This window comes from Lycorma delicatula, chromosome 9 (assembly GCF_047948215.1).
Source record: "Lycorma delicatula isolate Av1 chromosome 9, ASM4794821v1, whole genome shotgun sequence".
Classification (NCBI taxonomy): domain Eukaryota; kingdom Metazoa; phylum Arthropoda; class Insecta; order Hemiptera; family Fulgoridae; genus Lycorma; species Lycorma delicatula.
In genome coordinates, this window is record NC_134463.1 from 48,936,214 (window position 1) to 48,955,702 (window position 19,489).

Genomic DNA, 19,489 nt, shown 5'->3' on the forward strand with positions numbered 1-19,489 from the left:
TTATCCACACCTAAAGTTAGATGGTTACAACCCAATTATATAGATATAACTTAATCAGTATGAAAAACACACAAACCTTAGTTCAGTGGATTTGAGACAATCAATTCAGTAATTCCTTGAAAAAACTAATTCTTATTTTTAATTTTTTGAAGTCTGAAAAGATTACTAAGCACAATTCTAGGTATTTCAAGACTGAGTAGTTATTTTATTAAAGTTTAATCATCAAAAGCAAAGGTTAATAGAAAAATGCATTTCTAAATAGAATTTTTATTTGCTTTAAGAAATATCAACTTGAATCATCTAATCTCATTCGATATGTTGTTATTGTTATAAACGTTCATTTCCTATACCATTCAAAATTTATTTAACTTTATAATATAGTCAAGAAAGAATTGAATTCATATAACAATAATAAGAATGTAATACTGGTAGATCAATACATCAACAAAAAGTGAGTGAAATATTTGTAACATTCTTAACTATAGAGAAGTAAAATTTAATATTTTTAAATATAAGAAAAAGAAAAAATAATAGATAGGAAATGAAATGAAAAGAAAAGAAAAGCTTTTCAAACATCCTAAAAGATCAAAGAATAAGAAAGATTCATTGTTTTCATCGATTGTACTTTTCATTTTCATTTTGTTCCATTCAGATACCAACATTCTACCTTCTGGTATTACATTCAATTCTATCCACTCACATAATTTTACTTTCTATATTATATATTAAATTCTTTATGATATTTATGTCCTCTAAGTTCACTTTAATAACTTTTAAAGAAATAATTTTTAATATTCTACTGTACAGTATTTGAAATTGAAGTACAGAAATAAATCATGATGTAATGGTAATTAATTATTAATATTATAATAATAGTGTTCAATCAATCAATACCATACTTTATTTTATTTATTTATTATTACTTTTTAATAAAATACTAAATATTATATTATTTTTACATTTTGGAAAATGGAAATGGAAATATTTATTTCATGAACATTAAAAAAAATTTTAATTTTATAAAAAAAACATCACAAAGAAAAAATTAATATCATTTTTTCTATCTGGCTGTTTGAGGTCAGCGTAAAATTACAATTTGGTAAGATTTTTTAGTTTTCTTTTACTGTTAAGATCAGATTCATTGATCAATGCTTTATTGTTTTAAAGTTAATAATCTTTTTATTTAAAATACGGCTAGTTTAAAAAAAAAACACAAACTGTATGCAAAAATAAGTTTACACAACAGAAAGAAAGGTGCAGGTTGAATAAAAATAGGAAAGAAATACTAAGAAATGGTATATAGACTATAGAATGTGGAAATACACATTAGTTTTTTTACTGTTAAGATTTCCATCTTAATATCAGAATGACATCATGGGTTACATAACAGCATTATAACTAAAAGATAACAATGTGAAGTAAAACAATAAAACAGAAATTTTAGCTTTTAGAGGGGAATACCCGTTTTGTGTGAAAATAGTATTTGATGGTGCTATGTTGAAGCAAGTAAGCAGATTTAGTTGTCTTGGATTTGTGTTTCCTATTATAAATTGAATGATGCTGATAAAAAAATAATTAAGTTTCAAAAGTTGATGAGCACCATTATAAAAAAATCTAAAACAAAAAGTAAGGAAAGAAACATTCATAAAATTTTACAAGATAACTGCTCTTCCTGTACTTCTCTATAATTTAAAAGATGAACTCTCACCTCTATTCAATCCCATAGTAGCTGCAGAAATTAAGTTTTTACTAAGTTTTGCAAGAACACTCTATGGAGTATTCAGCAGTTTTATCCACATAGATTTTTAACTGAAGTAAATGGAAACTGAGGAGAGTAATTTGTCATTTATGTTGCTTTCTCTAGTGAGCTTTATATAGAGTTTTACATTCAGCATGCTAAGTCCAATTACATGCAGGTGATATTCAGAGTACAGAGTGACACAGTGTCTGTGTAGTGAACAATCACTGAGACTGGAGACATTCAGGAAATTTACAGATGTTAAAATTATTATGAGGTATAGGACATTCAAATTTACTTAAAAGTTTCAATCAGTACTAGGTTCTGAGGTACCTGCATCCCCAAAATTTACTCAAAACCCTCCAGTCAGTAAGTCAGGCACTTAAGCCATTTGAATTGTCATGATGCCACTGAATAAAAAATGGAGTTCTAAAGTCAATCCACATGTAGTTCCCTACCAGATGACACTAAAGAAGCACTGACTCTATTATCATTATGCTGACATTACTGGCATGGAAGATTTAGAAATTACAATTTAAAGAAAATTGAAACAGGTAATCTAAAACAACAAATTATCTTCAGCTGTGAAACAATGTGTTTATAAACTGCCAGAGATTACTGGTGAGTGGAAGTTAGCAATCCACAGCATTAATTATTTTTTGTGCGAGAAACTGATTACTCAGATTTGAATTTGGAACAGTAATTTTTAATAATTTTATCTTTTTTGTGAATAAATATTTCCTAATTGTTCAACTCTTATTTGATCAAATATCTTGAAATAAGAATTAGCCAAATTTGTTTAAAAAGTTAATATGTTCATAACAAACAAAAGATTACAGTGCATCTGATGTGAATAAAAAGGATATGCATCCTTAAACTCAGACAAATAGATCTTCTATACTATTTTATAAATATGCATGTGTGGTGTGTATGTGTATGAGTATGCACGGACATGCGCACATGTATGCATATAAATTTATATCCATTAATATCATCACAGTTGCAATGGCTTAAGAAAAAGTAGCTACCTTAAAATAGTGGTGGCTGTTTATGAAGTATAAAGTGGTTTAAGTATTTCATACAGTGAACTCTATTTCTGTTTGTAGCATACTACAGAGTCTAATGCAACTGCAATTGAAACTGAAAAGCACTCCTGGTTCTGGCAAACAAGACGATAAAAAGTTAAAAGTGGATGGTGGCACCAGGGCAGTGTAATGCAGTAGTACTAGCTATATATTTACCTGCAAAGAGCCTCCTATTCGTTCTCTCATTCAATCGTTGAACGTTGTTCTTGTTCATACAGACCAATATTATATGAAACGTTAAAGTTTGAAAAGCTATTGTTTTATATGGTACAAAGTTTATCATTCAGAAAACTTTTGCATTATCCTTGATCCTATTTTAGATTCATAAAATAAAAAAGTAAAAAAAAAAAAATTGTTATGATATACTTAAAGTATATGGAGAGAAATATTTATTTATTTAATACAAACTTTATCAATCTGATTTTTCCCATTTATTAATTCTTAAACATCATTTAGTTTCAATTTAGAACTAAATTAAGTTTTAACAATTTTAATTGTATACACAGATGTTGTAAAAATATAAATAAGCAAAATATCAACCACTTCTCTCAAAGAAAAATATGGGATGGAGGTCCAAGCAAAAATTAAAAATATTTCTCATAAGAAAATGAACAAAATATTAACAGTAAATTAATTAAGTGTACAGATGCTGTTAATTACATACTAGACTCTAATTACAGCAGTTATATATAATTACAATATTACTAATGTACTTGTAATTATTAAGATATTATGTAATGTTAATATCTTGAATTTCATTTCATTTAAGTAATAAATATCATATTTCATAGTACAAATTATAAATAAAGAAAAATGATTTTATTGAAAGATAAAATTTCTAAACAACTTCTTTTTAAAGGAGATTCAAATTTGATTCATTTTTTAATCATTTCATTATGTAAATATAGTATAATTTAAATTAATATAATGATTAAATAGTTGATAACATGTTTAAGAGGCTACATCAAACATGGGATTTTAGCATGTTTTAATATTGGTTCACAGATAATGAATAACAGTAATGTAAACGACTGGACTGGACTGGACATGTAAGTACAAACTAAATGTACTCATTTACTAACGCATTCAAGTATATCCTTTAATTGGTTTTCAAACTTTTATATATATATATATATATATATATATATATATATGTGTGTGTGTGTGTGTGTGTGTGTGTGTGTGTGTGTGTGTATGTGTGTGTGTGTGTGCGCGTGTGTGTGTGTGTGTGTGTGTGTGTGTGTGTGTGTGTGTGTGTGTGTGTGTGGAGGGGAGGGTGCAAAATAGATATACAGTTGTATTCCTTATTTTGTTAGAAAAATAATTTTGAAAAGATTTGAGAGAAATAGCAACAATCTGATACACCTCTATCATCTAGGCTACCATTACAGAATATGTGATCAGACTTGGTCCATCTGTTACAACCGAAAGTGTGACAGACTAATCACTATTAAAAATCCTAAAAATTAAATGTTAGTTGCTCAGGCATTTATTAAAAGCCCCCCCAAAAAAAGAAAGAGAGCATCTAGTGAGTTGGATATTAAATGCAAATCTTTGGGTCATCTGACGTTTAGGTTTGAAAATATATCAGCTAAGATTAATGCATAAATTATTAAACAATGATCCAGATAGCCATTTACAATTCTCTGAGATAATTTTAAAATAAGAACAAGAAGGTGATGATATTATTTTAAATATTGTTTGGTGTGATGAGGTAAATTTTGTACTGTCAGGAGCTGTTAATAGGCATAACTTAGTCTATTATTCAATTCCTATATAACAACTGATTAACAGTTGAATCAACCTAGGATTATAGTTTGGACAGGCTTTTTGTTTAAAGGAGCAATCAAACTTATCATTTTCAATGTAACTGTTAACAAATATATGTATCTTAACATGCTGAACCACAAAGATCATTGTCTTGTTATTCTCATTAACAACAATGAGACATTTTATTTTCAGTATCATGGTGCTCTTGCCCATTATTTCTTAAGTGCATGTGACTTAGTTGGAAGAATTTTCCAATAGTTAGACAGGTTGCCGAGGGTCAGTTGCCACCATGATCTCCTGATCTTACACCAAAAATCTCTTCTTTTGGGGATTATTAAAAAAAGTATTTTTAAGAAAACCAAGTATTGTTAATGACATGATTCAGTTTATAAGAGAAACATGGAAAGAAATTGAGGAAGAAAAAACTTATGGAAAGTATGCAAGAGTGTAAAATCTAGATTATCCATAGGAGTATGTTTTTAATTGCAATTTCTACATTTTCCTTATTAAAATAAACTTACTTTATCTAATAAAACTATATCTACTTTTTATATGGAAGTTCCATAACTCAATACCTATTTTTACACCTCTCTGGTATAAACGGAACAAAAAGGGGAGAGAGAGAGAGAAAGCCAGTACTTTGTAACATAACATATGGAGGGTTAGTTAATAAGAGTCCTGAACAGGAAATCTGATATCCCTCCCCCAATTATCTACAATTGATATATTACAAATAATATAAAAACCCTAAAAAAGTGACAATTATTAATGCATTATTTTAATAATACATTTTGATAAAAGCTATTTATTAACTAAAATAATATGAATTTCAAGTTGAACAAGATTTAAAAGGAAAGTTTTATTAATTAATGAAAGCAACAAATATAAAAAAAAAAAAAAACTCGAACATAAAAAAGAAATGAAGTTGATAAAAACTGTAGCGATTCAAAAACAGAATCAGAGGATTACAATGCTCCCTTCCTTGTTAGCAAACAAATGACATTTGCGGAAATATATCATGCCCATTGTGGTTCAGTTAATTACATAGTACAGGATTGACTTAACCAATTATCTGACAAGCGCCCAGAGTCCTCAAGCTTCAAATGATTTGACCAAGTATAAATATAACACCATGCATTTAAATATTGTTGCTTGTTTAATTAAAATAAAACTTTGATGAGGCTGGAAGGTATAGGTGCTGCATGCAATACAGCTCATCCACTGTACCACCCATTTCTTCCTACAGATTGGGTAACATTTTTTATTAAACAAATTGAGGTAATAGAACTGAATTTGAATTTAGTTTTTACATGTTTTCTTTTTTAAATAGACAATCTTTCAGGAAAAATTGACAAAAAAATAATTTCTAACCAACAGCCCTCTGAAAACTTGATAGATTTTTTCCTGTTTAACTGATATAGAAAAATATTTCAAATGTTGTTCTTTGTTTTTACTTTTTTTTTATAATAAACAAGAAAATCTTTATTTCATAAAGAACTGGAGATTTTTTAAATAAACTGATAAAATATCATTTAAGATATGTTCATCATAGGCACATCAGTTAAACAGTAAATGTTTAAAGTTAAAGATTTTACACACATTTTTTTTTTAAGTTTTACAGGGTTAAAAGTTAGAAATATTTTACAGCCTATAAGGATATAAAATCATTTTTCAACTTTTTTTTTCAGATTCTATAATCATCTTCAGTATGTTCTAATCCAGAAGTTATTTTTTGAACAGCTGCCCAAAACTACGATACTTTAAAAATTAATGTAAAATGTTACTGCACAAAAGTAGTTTTCCTCACAAGCACATCAAATAGTTTAGAACAAAAAAAATATTGTTTGTACAAAATCCAAAATAAACCTTAAATATATTTTTGAGTAATGCACTTAATCTATCTTTACTTCTAAAGTGATTAGTATATGCCCTTGCAAGGCTGAGATATTATTGTTAAAAAGTTGATTTCTACTTCAGAATATTTATAAAAATATTACACTTTATGTCTAGACTAAAAAAGGTAATATAATTTTGTTATATATTTGTATTCAGAAGTATTTCATATTATTCATAATAAACTATATTAATCCTCAATGACCCAAATTATTTGAAAAGTATAAAATGTTTGTTAGTAAAGAATTTAAAGATTCTGTTCTGAATATTTATATAGATATCATTATATCTTATCACATTAAACATAATTAAATTTGTATCTATTTAAGGAAATGACAAAATTAATAACAAAATTTGTTATTAATTGGGTTACTCAAAAATTAACCTGACCTGAGGTAACAAGTTGTATTCATTACTTAAAGCAAATTTTAATCAGAAAAACGTTTCTACTTGGAAACTTCACTAATGTACTACAAAATTTACATTATGCATTATTTACGATTTAACTTACCTTCATCTAGAGGTATTTCATGCCAAGCTGCAACATTTGTACCTCTTGGATCCTTCATAGAAATGAAACCTGATGTATCTGATGCCATTCTTAAATCATGGTCTAATGCCAGAACCCAGAATTCAACTAGGAATTAAAAAAAATAAAACATAATTGACCTTTTCATACAAATAAATCAATATTACTGTCAAACTAAAATACTTTTTGTTTCAGATATTTTTACTAGGATTAAAAATATTAACTACATTTTATTTTTGGTTTCTGCTTATTTAGAAATCAACATTATTCACAAATGCCATTAAGGCAGATCTTTAATTAAATAAAAATTTATATTTTGGTCACTTCACTTATCATTTTTTATCATTGTATTATAATGAGATTAAAGATCTGCGTTTTATATGTGAAAAAATATTTTGGTTTGTTGTAAACATTATACAAATAACAAGTTCAAGCAGTTTAAAAATTAAAATATGAGTACATTCTGAGTTTAAATTATGACTGATTAATTCCAAACAAACTAACCTACAGTTTGAATAAATGTATCGTGAATTCCAGATAAATTTAATTTAGTTGAATTATTAAAAAAATAAATAAAATGAATTGTTATTAATTGTAAACTGAAGTGTAATTCACATGTTAATAATAATTATTCACCTTTTCATGAAATATTAAAAAAAAAATATGAATATATTCTTTCTGGCCTAAATTTGACCTCTGACCCCACAAAAAATTAATAACGACGGTTTCACTTACCGAAGGTCATGTGACCTTCGGTAAGTGAAACTGAATTCCAGCCAATGTGACCGCGTATACATTTATCGGTGGTGACCAGAGGAACTTATGTTTGTCACGGTATTGCGCCATACGCCGCGATAAAAGCGAAAGATAAAAAAGAAACGCTTTATGGTGGGTGGAAACTAAATTGCGTCGGGTGTATGGTTGCCGCTATCCTACGCGCATATTTACCGAAAGATTGGATCGGTACGTTTTACGGTGGATGGTTGGCGTAGAGCGCTAACAGATCACACGAATTGATAGTAATCGATTAATACCGTATTGCATATATGTTTAGTTTAGAGCTAAGAGTAGTGGTTTCAAACGCTAGCAAATCCAAGCTGGTACCAATTGTAATGCAAGATGGATATTTCGATTAAATAATGGTGTTCAACGATTTATCCAATATGCGTTTGAATTTCGCAAAAGACTTTTCGATATCGCCGACTGCTAAATCGTAGAATATCTGCGAGGTTTTTGCGCAGAGGACAGGCATTTCGATTTTAAGAGTTTGGTCTACACTAGTATGCACACGAATTGATACTAATCGATTAATACCGTTTAATTCAGAACTAATAGCAGTAGTATATTAACCCTCCGGGTTGGTCTAGTGGTGAACGCGTCTTCCCAGATCAGCTGATTTGGAAGTCGAGAGTTCCAGCATTCAAGTCCTAGTAAAATCAGTTACTTTTACACGGATTTGAATACTAGATCGTGGATTCCGGTGTTCTCTGGTGGTTGAGTTTCAATTAATCACACATCTCAAGAATGGTCGAACTGAGACTGTACAAGACTACACTTAATTTACACTCATACATATCATCCTCATTCATTCTCTGAAGTATTATCTGAACGGTAATTACCGGAGGTTAAACAGGAAAAAGAAAGAAAGCAGTAGTTTATTAGTAGAGGATAATGGTGTTGAGCTGTTGTAACACATGTCACAGAACTAGGTCACGTCCCCGTGTTATAGCGGGGACGAATACCGTGTGATATCTGTAGACGGGTTAAGATTACATATATCAGATCAATTAAAGTACTTAATGAAATAAAAACTTGAGATGTAGATTTTTTTTAATGATGTGGATACAATAAATGAATTATATCACCAGGTCTTGTGTACACAGTACACTACTGTTAATTTTTGGTGAATGCTTACAAAACAGAAGACCATAACAGTTCTGTGGTAGATAACCTGGTCACGTTTGGCTATAAAGGACGATAACAATCAAATCAAAGACCAAAAACCTATTAAAGAAGTCATAATGCTGTTTCAAGAAACGTATAAGTTGCCGATAGATGGAGAACTGAACAATGAGACCCGACAATTAATGAAGACAACTCGTTACGGCGAACAGAATTTTTCAAGCAACTACAATTCCCGTTCTTTAATATGGATAAAGTTGAGACTGTCTTGATATTATGCGCTAGTAAAACAAAATCTTTTAGATATCGCCGAGAGAGTATTTGAGATGTACACCGTTCACACAGGACTGTCATTTTACCACGACCTAAATAATCCTGGTATCGAATAAACAAGAATGAAAGGAGAAAACCATCACTATGCCCCGTTAAATTCGAAGGTGAAGGTTTAATATTAGCTCATGCGTTTTATCCCAATCGATATAATTTCTTAACCGAAGTCCATATTGACTCTGAAGAACAGTGGGATTACAATTTAAACGCCGAACGCGATAAAATCAGTATGTATTCGGTTCTAATCCACGAAATAGGACACGCATTAGGTCTAGAGCATTCCCAGCAGAAACAACAACAATCTTCTTCATCAGTAGATTTATCGAAAGACTAACATCAACAACCGATGATGATGAATCCATTGTAATAATAAAATGGATAACGAAACTGAACATGCGGATCTATCCATTTGAAAAAAATGTATTTATTTTATTTTAAGTTATGAAAATAATAATACATATCAATAATAATTTTCAATGTGTGTTACATACTAATATCTTACGCTATAAAATTGGTTTTATAGTAAAAGAGATTAAATAAATTATATCTCCAGTGATAAAATAAAAAAGCGTAAAATTTTTAATGTAAGTCGGTAAAGAGAAATGTGAATGTCGTTTTATTTTGAACGTAAAAAGAATTTAAATTGAATAAAATCGAAGAATCTAATTATTGACAAATTCATATATTACAAAGTAATGTTTCTTTCAATAATAATAAAAAAGAGTACAAAAAAAAGTTTGTATATATATATATATATATATATATCGGAAACATTTGTGGATATTGGTGAATACTGATTGACTGTCGGTGAATACAAATTGCCTGCATTAGTCACTTTTCAATCAGAATAAACAAGTAGTGAAATAAAAAAGAGTTCATTTCTATTACTTGTGAACTGCTTTTTATAGGATGTGCATAGGAGGTTTGAAAAGTCTCTCGGAAGTAGATATTTAAATATTTATCATCGATTTTGTATTCAAGAACCTATACATTCACACGCCAACGAACGTGCGCGAATACACACAGTAATGTTTTCTGAATTAAAGTTAATTTTATTCTATGTCAGGAAGATGGAAGTATTTTTTATATAAAAAAAAGAATCTCTTTGAAAATGTGATAATAAATGGCTGCAAAAGAATAAAATGTATGGCAAATATTATATCTTATTTTATAAAAATTAATTAACATTTGCTGTGTTTATATATATAAATATAAATGCCAAAATCTCGAACAAACTGACAGGTAGCCATCTTGTAGTTCCATTCCCCCACTACTCGTACAAAAATTCCTCAACTCTGACCACCGCCCTTTAATTTTTTCTCAGTCACCATTGTTATGGAGTCGAGAGTACGACTAATAAGTCAACAACGTGCAATGATTTAATCTTTAAAGGGAAAAGTGAACGCTAATGATATTCATAATTTAAAGCCCTTTGTGGTGATGAGACGTGATCGAAGTACTGTGAATATGTGAGTAATTAAATTTCGTTCATCAGAAATAGGTAAAATTAACCTCGCCGAGGTCGATCAGTTTCTGTGACTGATGACAAGCACCAAAATAAATGGATAAATCGATTCAAAATGACTGTCGCAACACAAACCAACGCATTGCCTAACCAGTTAGGTACATCAAAAGAATGAATAGTATATAACTGGAATATCTTAAAATCTGTTTTCGGTGGTGCCACGAAAACTTACAGAAAAGAATAGAACTTACAGAGGAATGTTACAAACAGCTTCTGAAACGTCATCGTGACAAGGGAAATGATTTACTTTTCAATACTGTAACGAGAGACAAAACTCGGGTGGCATCGTTATAACCCAGTAGAAAAACGGCTGTGCATAGGATATTGGTACTATAGTTTGCCACAATATAAAAAAAAACAATTTAAAACACAGCCCTCTACAAAAAAAATAAAATTTGACGGTGTTTACGAGGCCAATCATGAGTACATGACTGACTACCTCGAAACCGGATTGATTGTAAATTCTATGCGATACATAGACATTAAAACTCCTGTAGATACGTGAGTGGTTGTGTTCAACAATCAACGAGCCTATAATTCTGCAAAACGAAAATGCCTGGCCACACACATTGTATTAACCGCCAAGGCTCTTGTAAGATTTCAATCTACTCCACACTCTCCTTAACTATCTGATTGGCATCCTGCGATATTTTCATTTCTTTCAAACTTAAAGAGAGATATGATCAACTGAAGGACCCAGTGAGGTCGTAGATCAAGGAAAGACCGCAATCATTTTTCACTGCCGAAATGAGACCGTTGGGAGAAAAATGGTAGAAAACTACTTGAAAAAACTGACAACACAGTTGTAGGACTATCCCGTCACACGGGTTTTTTCTGATGCACGGCTTACACGCACAACTTAATTTAAAATACGTCAGTGCTACACTAGCACTCCTTGCTGTAACAGCGGGTACTATTGACGCAGTATACACACTTAGTCACAAGTTTATAGAATTTTTTTTAGGGTGGAATGGGATTTTACAAAATGTTTTTTCAAATACTATTTTTTAATTATTAACAAATGTGCCAAAGAAAAATAAGAACTTAATTAGGCAAATCTCAAAATTTTACTGAAGGTGACCTTGCTCTACAGCTTCACACCCTTGACCTTTTAAATTAAAAATTTAATAGCGTCAATGCCCCATACACAGAAGTAATCTGATAAGGTTTGGTCAAAATCGGTCCAGTAGTTCTGGAGATATAAGGTGATTTAAAGTGTGACACCGGACACACACACGTACGGTTTTTTAGGTTCCTTAGGTATCAAAACGTCAACCCACCGGGTTGGTCTAGTGGTGAACGCGTCTTCCTAAATTACCTGATTTGGAAGCCGAGAGTTCCAGCGTTCAAGTCCTAGTAAAGCCAGTTATTTTTACACGGATTTGAATACTAGATCGTGGATAACGGTGTTCTTTGGTGGTTGGGTTTCAATTAACCACACATCTCAGGAATGGTCGAACTGAGAATGTACAAGACTACACTTCATTTACACTCATACATATCATCCTCATTCATCCTCTGAAGAATTATCTAAACGGTAGTTACCGGAGGCTAAACAGGAAAAAGAAAGAAAGGTATCAAAACGTCAAGATCCGGTGAAAACCTTATACGCCCAAAATGGACCGACAGCTATAGCTCTGAACGGGAAAGTAAAAATAAATGTAAGTTTTTTGTAGCCAATGAAAGGTTCATTTTATGCCAAATTGTTTAATTTGATTATCTCTTTTTGTATTCGAGTTAAGAGCGACTGTGCAACATATTTCAACTCGTATTAATAGGTAATGAAATTAATATTTTGGTGTAATTCTTAATAAAATAATTAATAACATAGAATTTAATTCTAATATACTTAAATAAAACAGAGACTTATAAATATTTTGCCGGGAATAAAATTGTAAATAAAAAAGTCTACATACGCCTTATAAATAAAAACTCATCTGCATTATTATCCTAAGCTAATAAAAATGTTCATATTTCACTTATTCATTATTTATATCTTCATTACAGTTTATTATGTGGATTTTTATATTAAAAACACCTCTCAATGACATTAACAACCATATCAATTCTAATTAAGCTGATCATAATACAGAAAATAATTTTAATTTTCAAATGAAGACGTAACAGTATTAGAAATCGATATTAACAAAAGTCTATTTATAATTCCTTTACAGAAAAATAAATTAAAAAATGCACGCGGCTACAAAAAAAAAGTATGCAATGAAAATTTAAATAACAAAAGATGATACTCACATTATAATAGTCGGGAAAGTTACACACACTACGTTTGCTGTTTTTTTTGTTGTTGATTTTTTTAATAATTTAAAATAAATGCATTATTTCCATATTATAATGCAATATAATTGTCAGTCATTACATTAGAATACATTCCCGAACATAAGTCAAGGAAGTGTTAAATTAATACGTATCGTATTAGGAAAAATATAATAATATTATACATACTATATCTATATACATAAAAGAGCATGTCCTGACTAACGATTCATCAATGCCGAGCAAAACTATTGAAGATAAATTGAAGAAAATTCGTACACATATTTTTATAACGATGTAAGTGCACACCAAGAAAGGATTTTTTGAAATTCCGAGTTTAAAGTGTTAAAATGGAGTAAAAATGAAATTTACTATTTTTCTTTATCTTCTAGGTAAGAAATGAAAACATCAGCTTGATTTTTAGTTAATATAATCTTCATGTGAATATGCAAAACTAATTTCTAGATTTTTTTTAGAAATTACGAGTTTAAAGAGTTCAAATGGATTTCAATTTTTTTTTTGAAACCCGGCTATTTTTTTTAAATTTCTCAATAATAAATGAAGATATCAACTTGATTTTTTGTTATGTAATTTTAATGTAAATTTAAAAACTAATCTCTAGATTTTTCGAGATTCAACCTTGAAAGGGGTAAAGGAAGGTATAAAAATTTGAACAATGCTTGCAAATTTTCCCAATTTCCGACTATACTAAATAAGATATTCACTAGAATGGGGCTTATAAATACTCTTCAGATAAATATCTAAAAACAATTTTTGAATTTGTTAAAATTTCAATCTTTTAAGGGGTGCGACTATGTAAGGCGTGGTGGCTTAACAAACACAGCCGCTGTTGCTGTAAGTACGATGCTACTGCTTGCATCTGCTTCCGGTTACTTGCCTAGAAAATATAAAATAAAAGTAACCACAAAAAATCAGAAACGAAGTACGATCACTTCCTAGTGATGTTTGTCGGATAACGATACGAACCGGGCGAATTACATTTTTACCCAAACGAAGTACGGGTAACCAGTTATACCCAATATTTTTAAGATGACCTACTGTTCTGAAACCCACATTCTTAGATCACTCAGCGTTAAGGTCTGTACCGATCAAACTATTGATGTAAAGAAATTACAATACACTGAAAGTTTTTATTAATTGAACAGGCTTTAATTTTTATTATTATTATCACAAGTATAAGTTTAATGAACTCGGTAGGTCAGAGGACAAAGCCTTGGCTAGACGGAAAGGGCAAGTGAAATGAGCCCTGATCGGCTAAACATCTCCTGACCGCGACGGGAAACGCAAGTTACCATATTGAGCGGGCGACGCCGCGACGGGTCTGCTACTATAACATAAAATAAATATAATATAAATAAAATAAATATATATAAACACATTTTTTTATATACAAGTATTTTATCATGAAAGGGCACTATTTCGAGGGTTATTCTAAAACTAAAAGTGAGAAAAAATGTCCCACAAACATAGATCCGGAAATTCTTTGTTTTTAAGTAACAGCTGTCAAAGGATTTCATTCTACGTGAAAGATTTTGCTTCGCAGTTAATATAACGAATTGTTAGAATTTTTTTTAACACTAATTATGATAAAAAAGAATGTATTTTACCTAAAAATTATTTTAAAACGTTTTCCTTACCTGTATTTGTAGTACTTATTGAAAAAACACTACATAAAAATTAAAAAAAAAAAAAACACGTCTTCTTTAATTTAACATAAAACAACTTCGTTAAATTACCAATTAACATATAAAATTCTAGAACAAATATTGCTGCGAATTTAATAAAAATACAGTTGCTGTTAAATTAAAAAAAAAAAAGATTGAAGTGAACTTAATACGCCAATATCGTACTTTTATACTAAAGGAAAAATAAATGAATTTGTCCATTTTTTGTAGCTCTTAGAGTTTCAAAAATTCTAATGGTGCAAACTTAAAATGAACACGACTGTATTTGTACTGTGTATATAACACACATATATTTAAAATAGTCCCAATTCATTTATTTATTACATTCTTTTTTGAACTCTTACTCTTTGGAAATTCAGTTTTCAGTTCGAACTTTCAGTAAAAGTAAATATTGTTCAGTAATCTTTTTGTACGTCCAGCAGGCCTACAAAAAGATCTGGTGGTCTGATCTTCCTTACAAGCTGAAATTAAACTTGCCTGAACGATTTCACTTGATCCGGCTAGCTACTTGGATGATTTTCTTTTCCAGGTTAAATACAATTAGGAATTGTATTTTGACAATTAGTTCCCCAAGGCTCAGTTTTCGGACCGACTTTGTACTTTATCTTCATTGCAGACCTTCTAACTTCACTGTTGCTTTATTTCCTAATAACAAGGCGATTTTGACGGTCGACAATTAGCCAACGCTAGCTTCATAAGTTGTAATCTAAGTTGGATCTAATCAACGGTAGCTGGTTAAGTAGAAAATAAAAAAGGAATCGGCTGAGCATTAAATTTAAACAGATGTATACTGGTTGCTAGGCATTAGGACTCAGTTGTTTTTGTCATAATTATTGTACAAAGTACTTCTGAAGCCGGTATGTAGGTGTATGGTATCCCGCTTTGGGGAAATATATGCAAACAGTAGTATCATTGCAATTATCCAGCGGTTCCAGAATAAATTAATTATGAGCATAACAGAGGCACCGTGGTTTGTAAAGAACATCAAGATCCATGACTACCTGGGGTTGCTGTAAGTTCACGAGGAAATTCAACGATTCAGTTCGAAATATGAATTACGGTTTAAAAATCATGAAAACCCATCTGACTGTGAACTTACCGGATAACAGTGAGGATATTAGACTTTGAAACGACTCCATATCTTGGATCTGGGAGATAATGAGTGATATCTTTAGTGTAAAAATTCTTCCCTAAGTATTACTGTCCTTCATTTCATTTTATTTTGAAGTTTGTTGATTATGTTTTGTTGCAATAATTGCCTATTGTTCTTTTTCTTTTTATTATCTTTTGTTAGGTTATTCATAATTATATTTTTAATTTTCTCACTGTATGTTGTTTTTCATAGAAGTAACGTGTACGATTTATTATATATGTTATTTTAAGGGGTTTCAATGGAGACTTTCTCTTTTAAGTTACTAATTTCTCATCTAATTTACTTATAATAATAATGATTTGTAAAACAAAATCTTTTAATTATATTTTTAATTAATTAATTTTTTTTTGCTTCAAAGTTTAATTTACAATCAGTCTTAAATAAAAAACATTATAAGTTTTTTATATGATAATTATAATGTTTTGTGTACGAGACTGATAGTAAATTAAACTCTGAAACAAAAAAAAAAAATAATTAAAAATATAATTAAAAGATTTTGTTTTACAAAAACATTATTATTCTGTCAATTAGTTGTTTAAAAAATAATACTAATTAAATTTGTTTTTTTATCCCTGAATTTTTTGAATCTCCATTCAATATATAATTAAATTTTAAAAAATAATACTAATTAAATTTGTTTTTTTATCCCTGAATTTTTTGAATCTCCATTCAATATATAATTAAATATATACTTTATAATTTTCATTAATGCTTTTTGAATTGTGAATTATTTTGTATATATTTTTTATACTCATGAATATAATAACTTAATATTATATCATGTATTAATATTTTAAATAATTAATATGTACTTTAATCACATCTACTTTTTATTTTAAAATTCATTTTATATTTTGTGGAGCTGCTGTGATCATAGTTTTACCAAAATTTCCATTGATCTATCCAGATAACTGCTGAGGAATATTTTACATCAAAAACCCCGTTTCTGATGTAATACAGTGTTATAATTCGCAAATTAGAATAAACGATTTATCCCTGTATAATTTCAGTAAAAACGATTGAACGAGAAACTCAATAATTATATCACTTGTTAAACAAGGAAAAATCAGGGATAAGGCATTTTGATTTACTTTAACAAAAATCTAAGGCTTAAATAGGTTCAATTTTTCAAAATAAAGTCTCCCTTCTACATATTGAACTATTAAAATATTTCAATTCAAAATTGTTGTTATTTAACTGATTCATATGATATTCTGGAAACCTTCTGCTACTTTATTTAGCCTTGTGAATCGAGCTCCATAACTTATTCTGAAGCGAATGTAGCTTGTTATATCTCTGCACCAGGTTAGGATGTGCTAATAAGAATTCAACAACAGATTGGTGGTCAGGATATCGGTATTATTATAATATTGCTGGATCGAACCGTGTACTGAAAATGTAACACGAGAACGCTATCCTGTACCTTTGTAGCTATCACAATAAATAACTTAATTACTCTAACTTTGTACCTTAAAAAAAAAACAAAAAAAAAAAACATTAAAAATAAATCAAATAATTCATGCACTTACACAAAATATTAGTTGCAATTCCATAATTTATCAAAATAATAAATAAATTTAATTTACTTGCTCACTCGTTATAAATTTCGTTGAACCCACTAACAATTTTTTTTTAAATTTTGGAGTGAAATCCACAAAAAATCTTTTTTGTTATCTTTTCCCCGTTAAATTTCTTCGTTCTCTATTCAAGCACGATTTTGTGATAAGCATCAAGAAGGCTTAATGCTTAGGTGAACTAACATAGAACTGTAGGGAACTGTATTGCCTAATTGAGGAAGCTTGTTACAAAAAAGTTGCTAAAAATAGGCAATCAAATAAAAGAACGACCAATATTATTCTACGGAAATAAAATCTCTTTATATAAAATCTTAAAACCGAAGACTTTCTTAGTTATTATTACTTTAATCATAAAATTAGTAAGCAGATGAATAAAAATGTAAAATGCAATTTACAAAGAATATGAACTATGGGTATAGAACAATAGGCTCGATATATCGATTCACAAATTTACACGAATTTCTTAACGTAGCACAAATCAGATTATTTTTCCTTTTTACCAAATGGTTTTTATTTGATTAATTAATTTATTTATTCTAAGCAATATTACTGAATTTTTGCTGTATTTTTGTTTTACAAATCTACACCATTATTTACCTCTAACAAGAAAAATGAGAATGGACGAAAACCGTATTGAAAATAAGCACCCTATTCTATTTATATTATTATTACACGACATTCAAATTAATCAAAACATGAGCAAATATAAGCAAGCAGTAATATTTTAAAGAAAAAAAAAAATCGGTAAAAACAAAATTAAATTCATTTAAAAACATACCAACAAAACAAAATAAATGAACAAAAATATTCCGTTATTTTTTATTTTTATTTTTTTTTTAGTATTGTACATTTTGTAATTTGTAACCTGAATGAGAAAAAAACGACGTAACGTAGAGATTTCGTTGTTATCCGACCACATTTGCAATGTCAAGCATCAGCCATATGTATTCCAACACACTGCGTGTATACATTTGTAATAATATATTGGTTCTATCAGTCACATCGACCTATCGAATGTTACACTCGTATTGAAGAAAAATCGCTGCAGTCCGACAAAGAGTATAGCAAGGATTATTCAACCATTGTGACAGCATATGTGTTGTGTGGGGTTTTGCAGTAAATGGTATAAAAAGGGGTCGGGAAGGGTAGGGGGTTAGATGGTGAAACTAGGAGCTCTGTGTGCGGTGTAGAATTGGTGGGTAGTAGAATGGAAAAAGGAGGTGTTTGAACGGATGTGTCCGTTCAACTGGTAAAGAAAAAGCGGGGGTATCTAAGAATAGTGAACAAAATCGATTTCGAAATGCGAAAGAAAAAAAGTAGTTCTGCTTGTTCAACACGTAAAATTACAAGAAAAAAAGATAGAAAAGAATTTTAAATTATACAACATGTAAATCTAATATAATAAAAGACGGAATATTCCGTTCATTAATTATATAAAACTAACAAAAAAAACTGAAAACTATAATTATCTTTTATAAAAATAAATACATGAAACCGAAAAATTATTTAAATTTTTTAAAAGAAATAATTAAAAAATTATTACATATTACATATAAATTACTATAATTAGTAAAATTAGTATACATTGTACGAAATCTGACACACATAAAACAACTTATAAGTAAAAAATACTCGTATTGTAGGATATATACAAGGCTCAGCTGATAAATTTTGCACATTAGCGTGTTACACGGAGGCAAAACGTACTATCGTGTTAGGCGTGGCAGCACATGATAGCTAAAATCTCCCTCTACAAACCTGCGGTAATGCGTTGAAATCCGTTTACCGTTTTGTTTTTAGTAGCAGTTAAAATGGAGTCGAGTACGGTTAATATGGTTAAAACAGCATGCAATGATTGAATTTTTAACAGCAAAAAATGTGAATCCTACGAATATTTTTCATCGTTTAAAAGCGATTTCCGATAGTGAAACTGTTGACAAGAGTAGATGGGCGTTCAAAATTTCGCGAATGTGAAGCTGGTAAAGCAAAAATTGAGGACGCACCTCG

General features: G+C 29.5%; 1 protein-coding gene across 1 annotated transcript in view; it reads right to left on the reverse strand.

Moving 5' to 3' along the window:
• The window catches only part of LOC142330653 (C3 and PZP-like alpha-2-macroglobulin domain-containing protein 8), a 145,292-nt gene that overhangs the window by 78,284 nt on the left and 47,519 nt on the right, over positions 1-19,489 (reverse strand). The window contains exon 3 of the mRNA XM_075376098.1: positions 6,998-7,123. Within this exon, the coding sequence (XP_075232213.1) occupies positions 6,998-7,123 (126 nt within the window). The remainder of the gene's footprint in view (positions 1-6,997; positions 7,124-19,489) is intronic.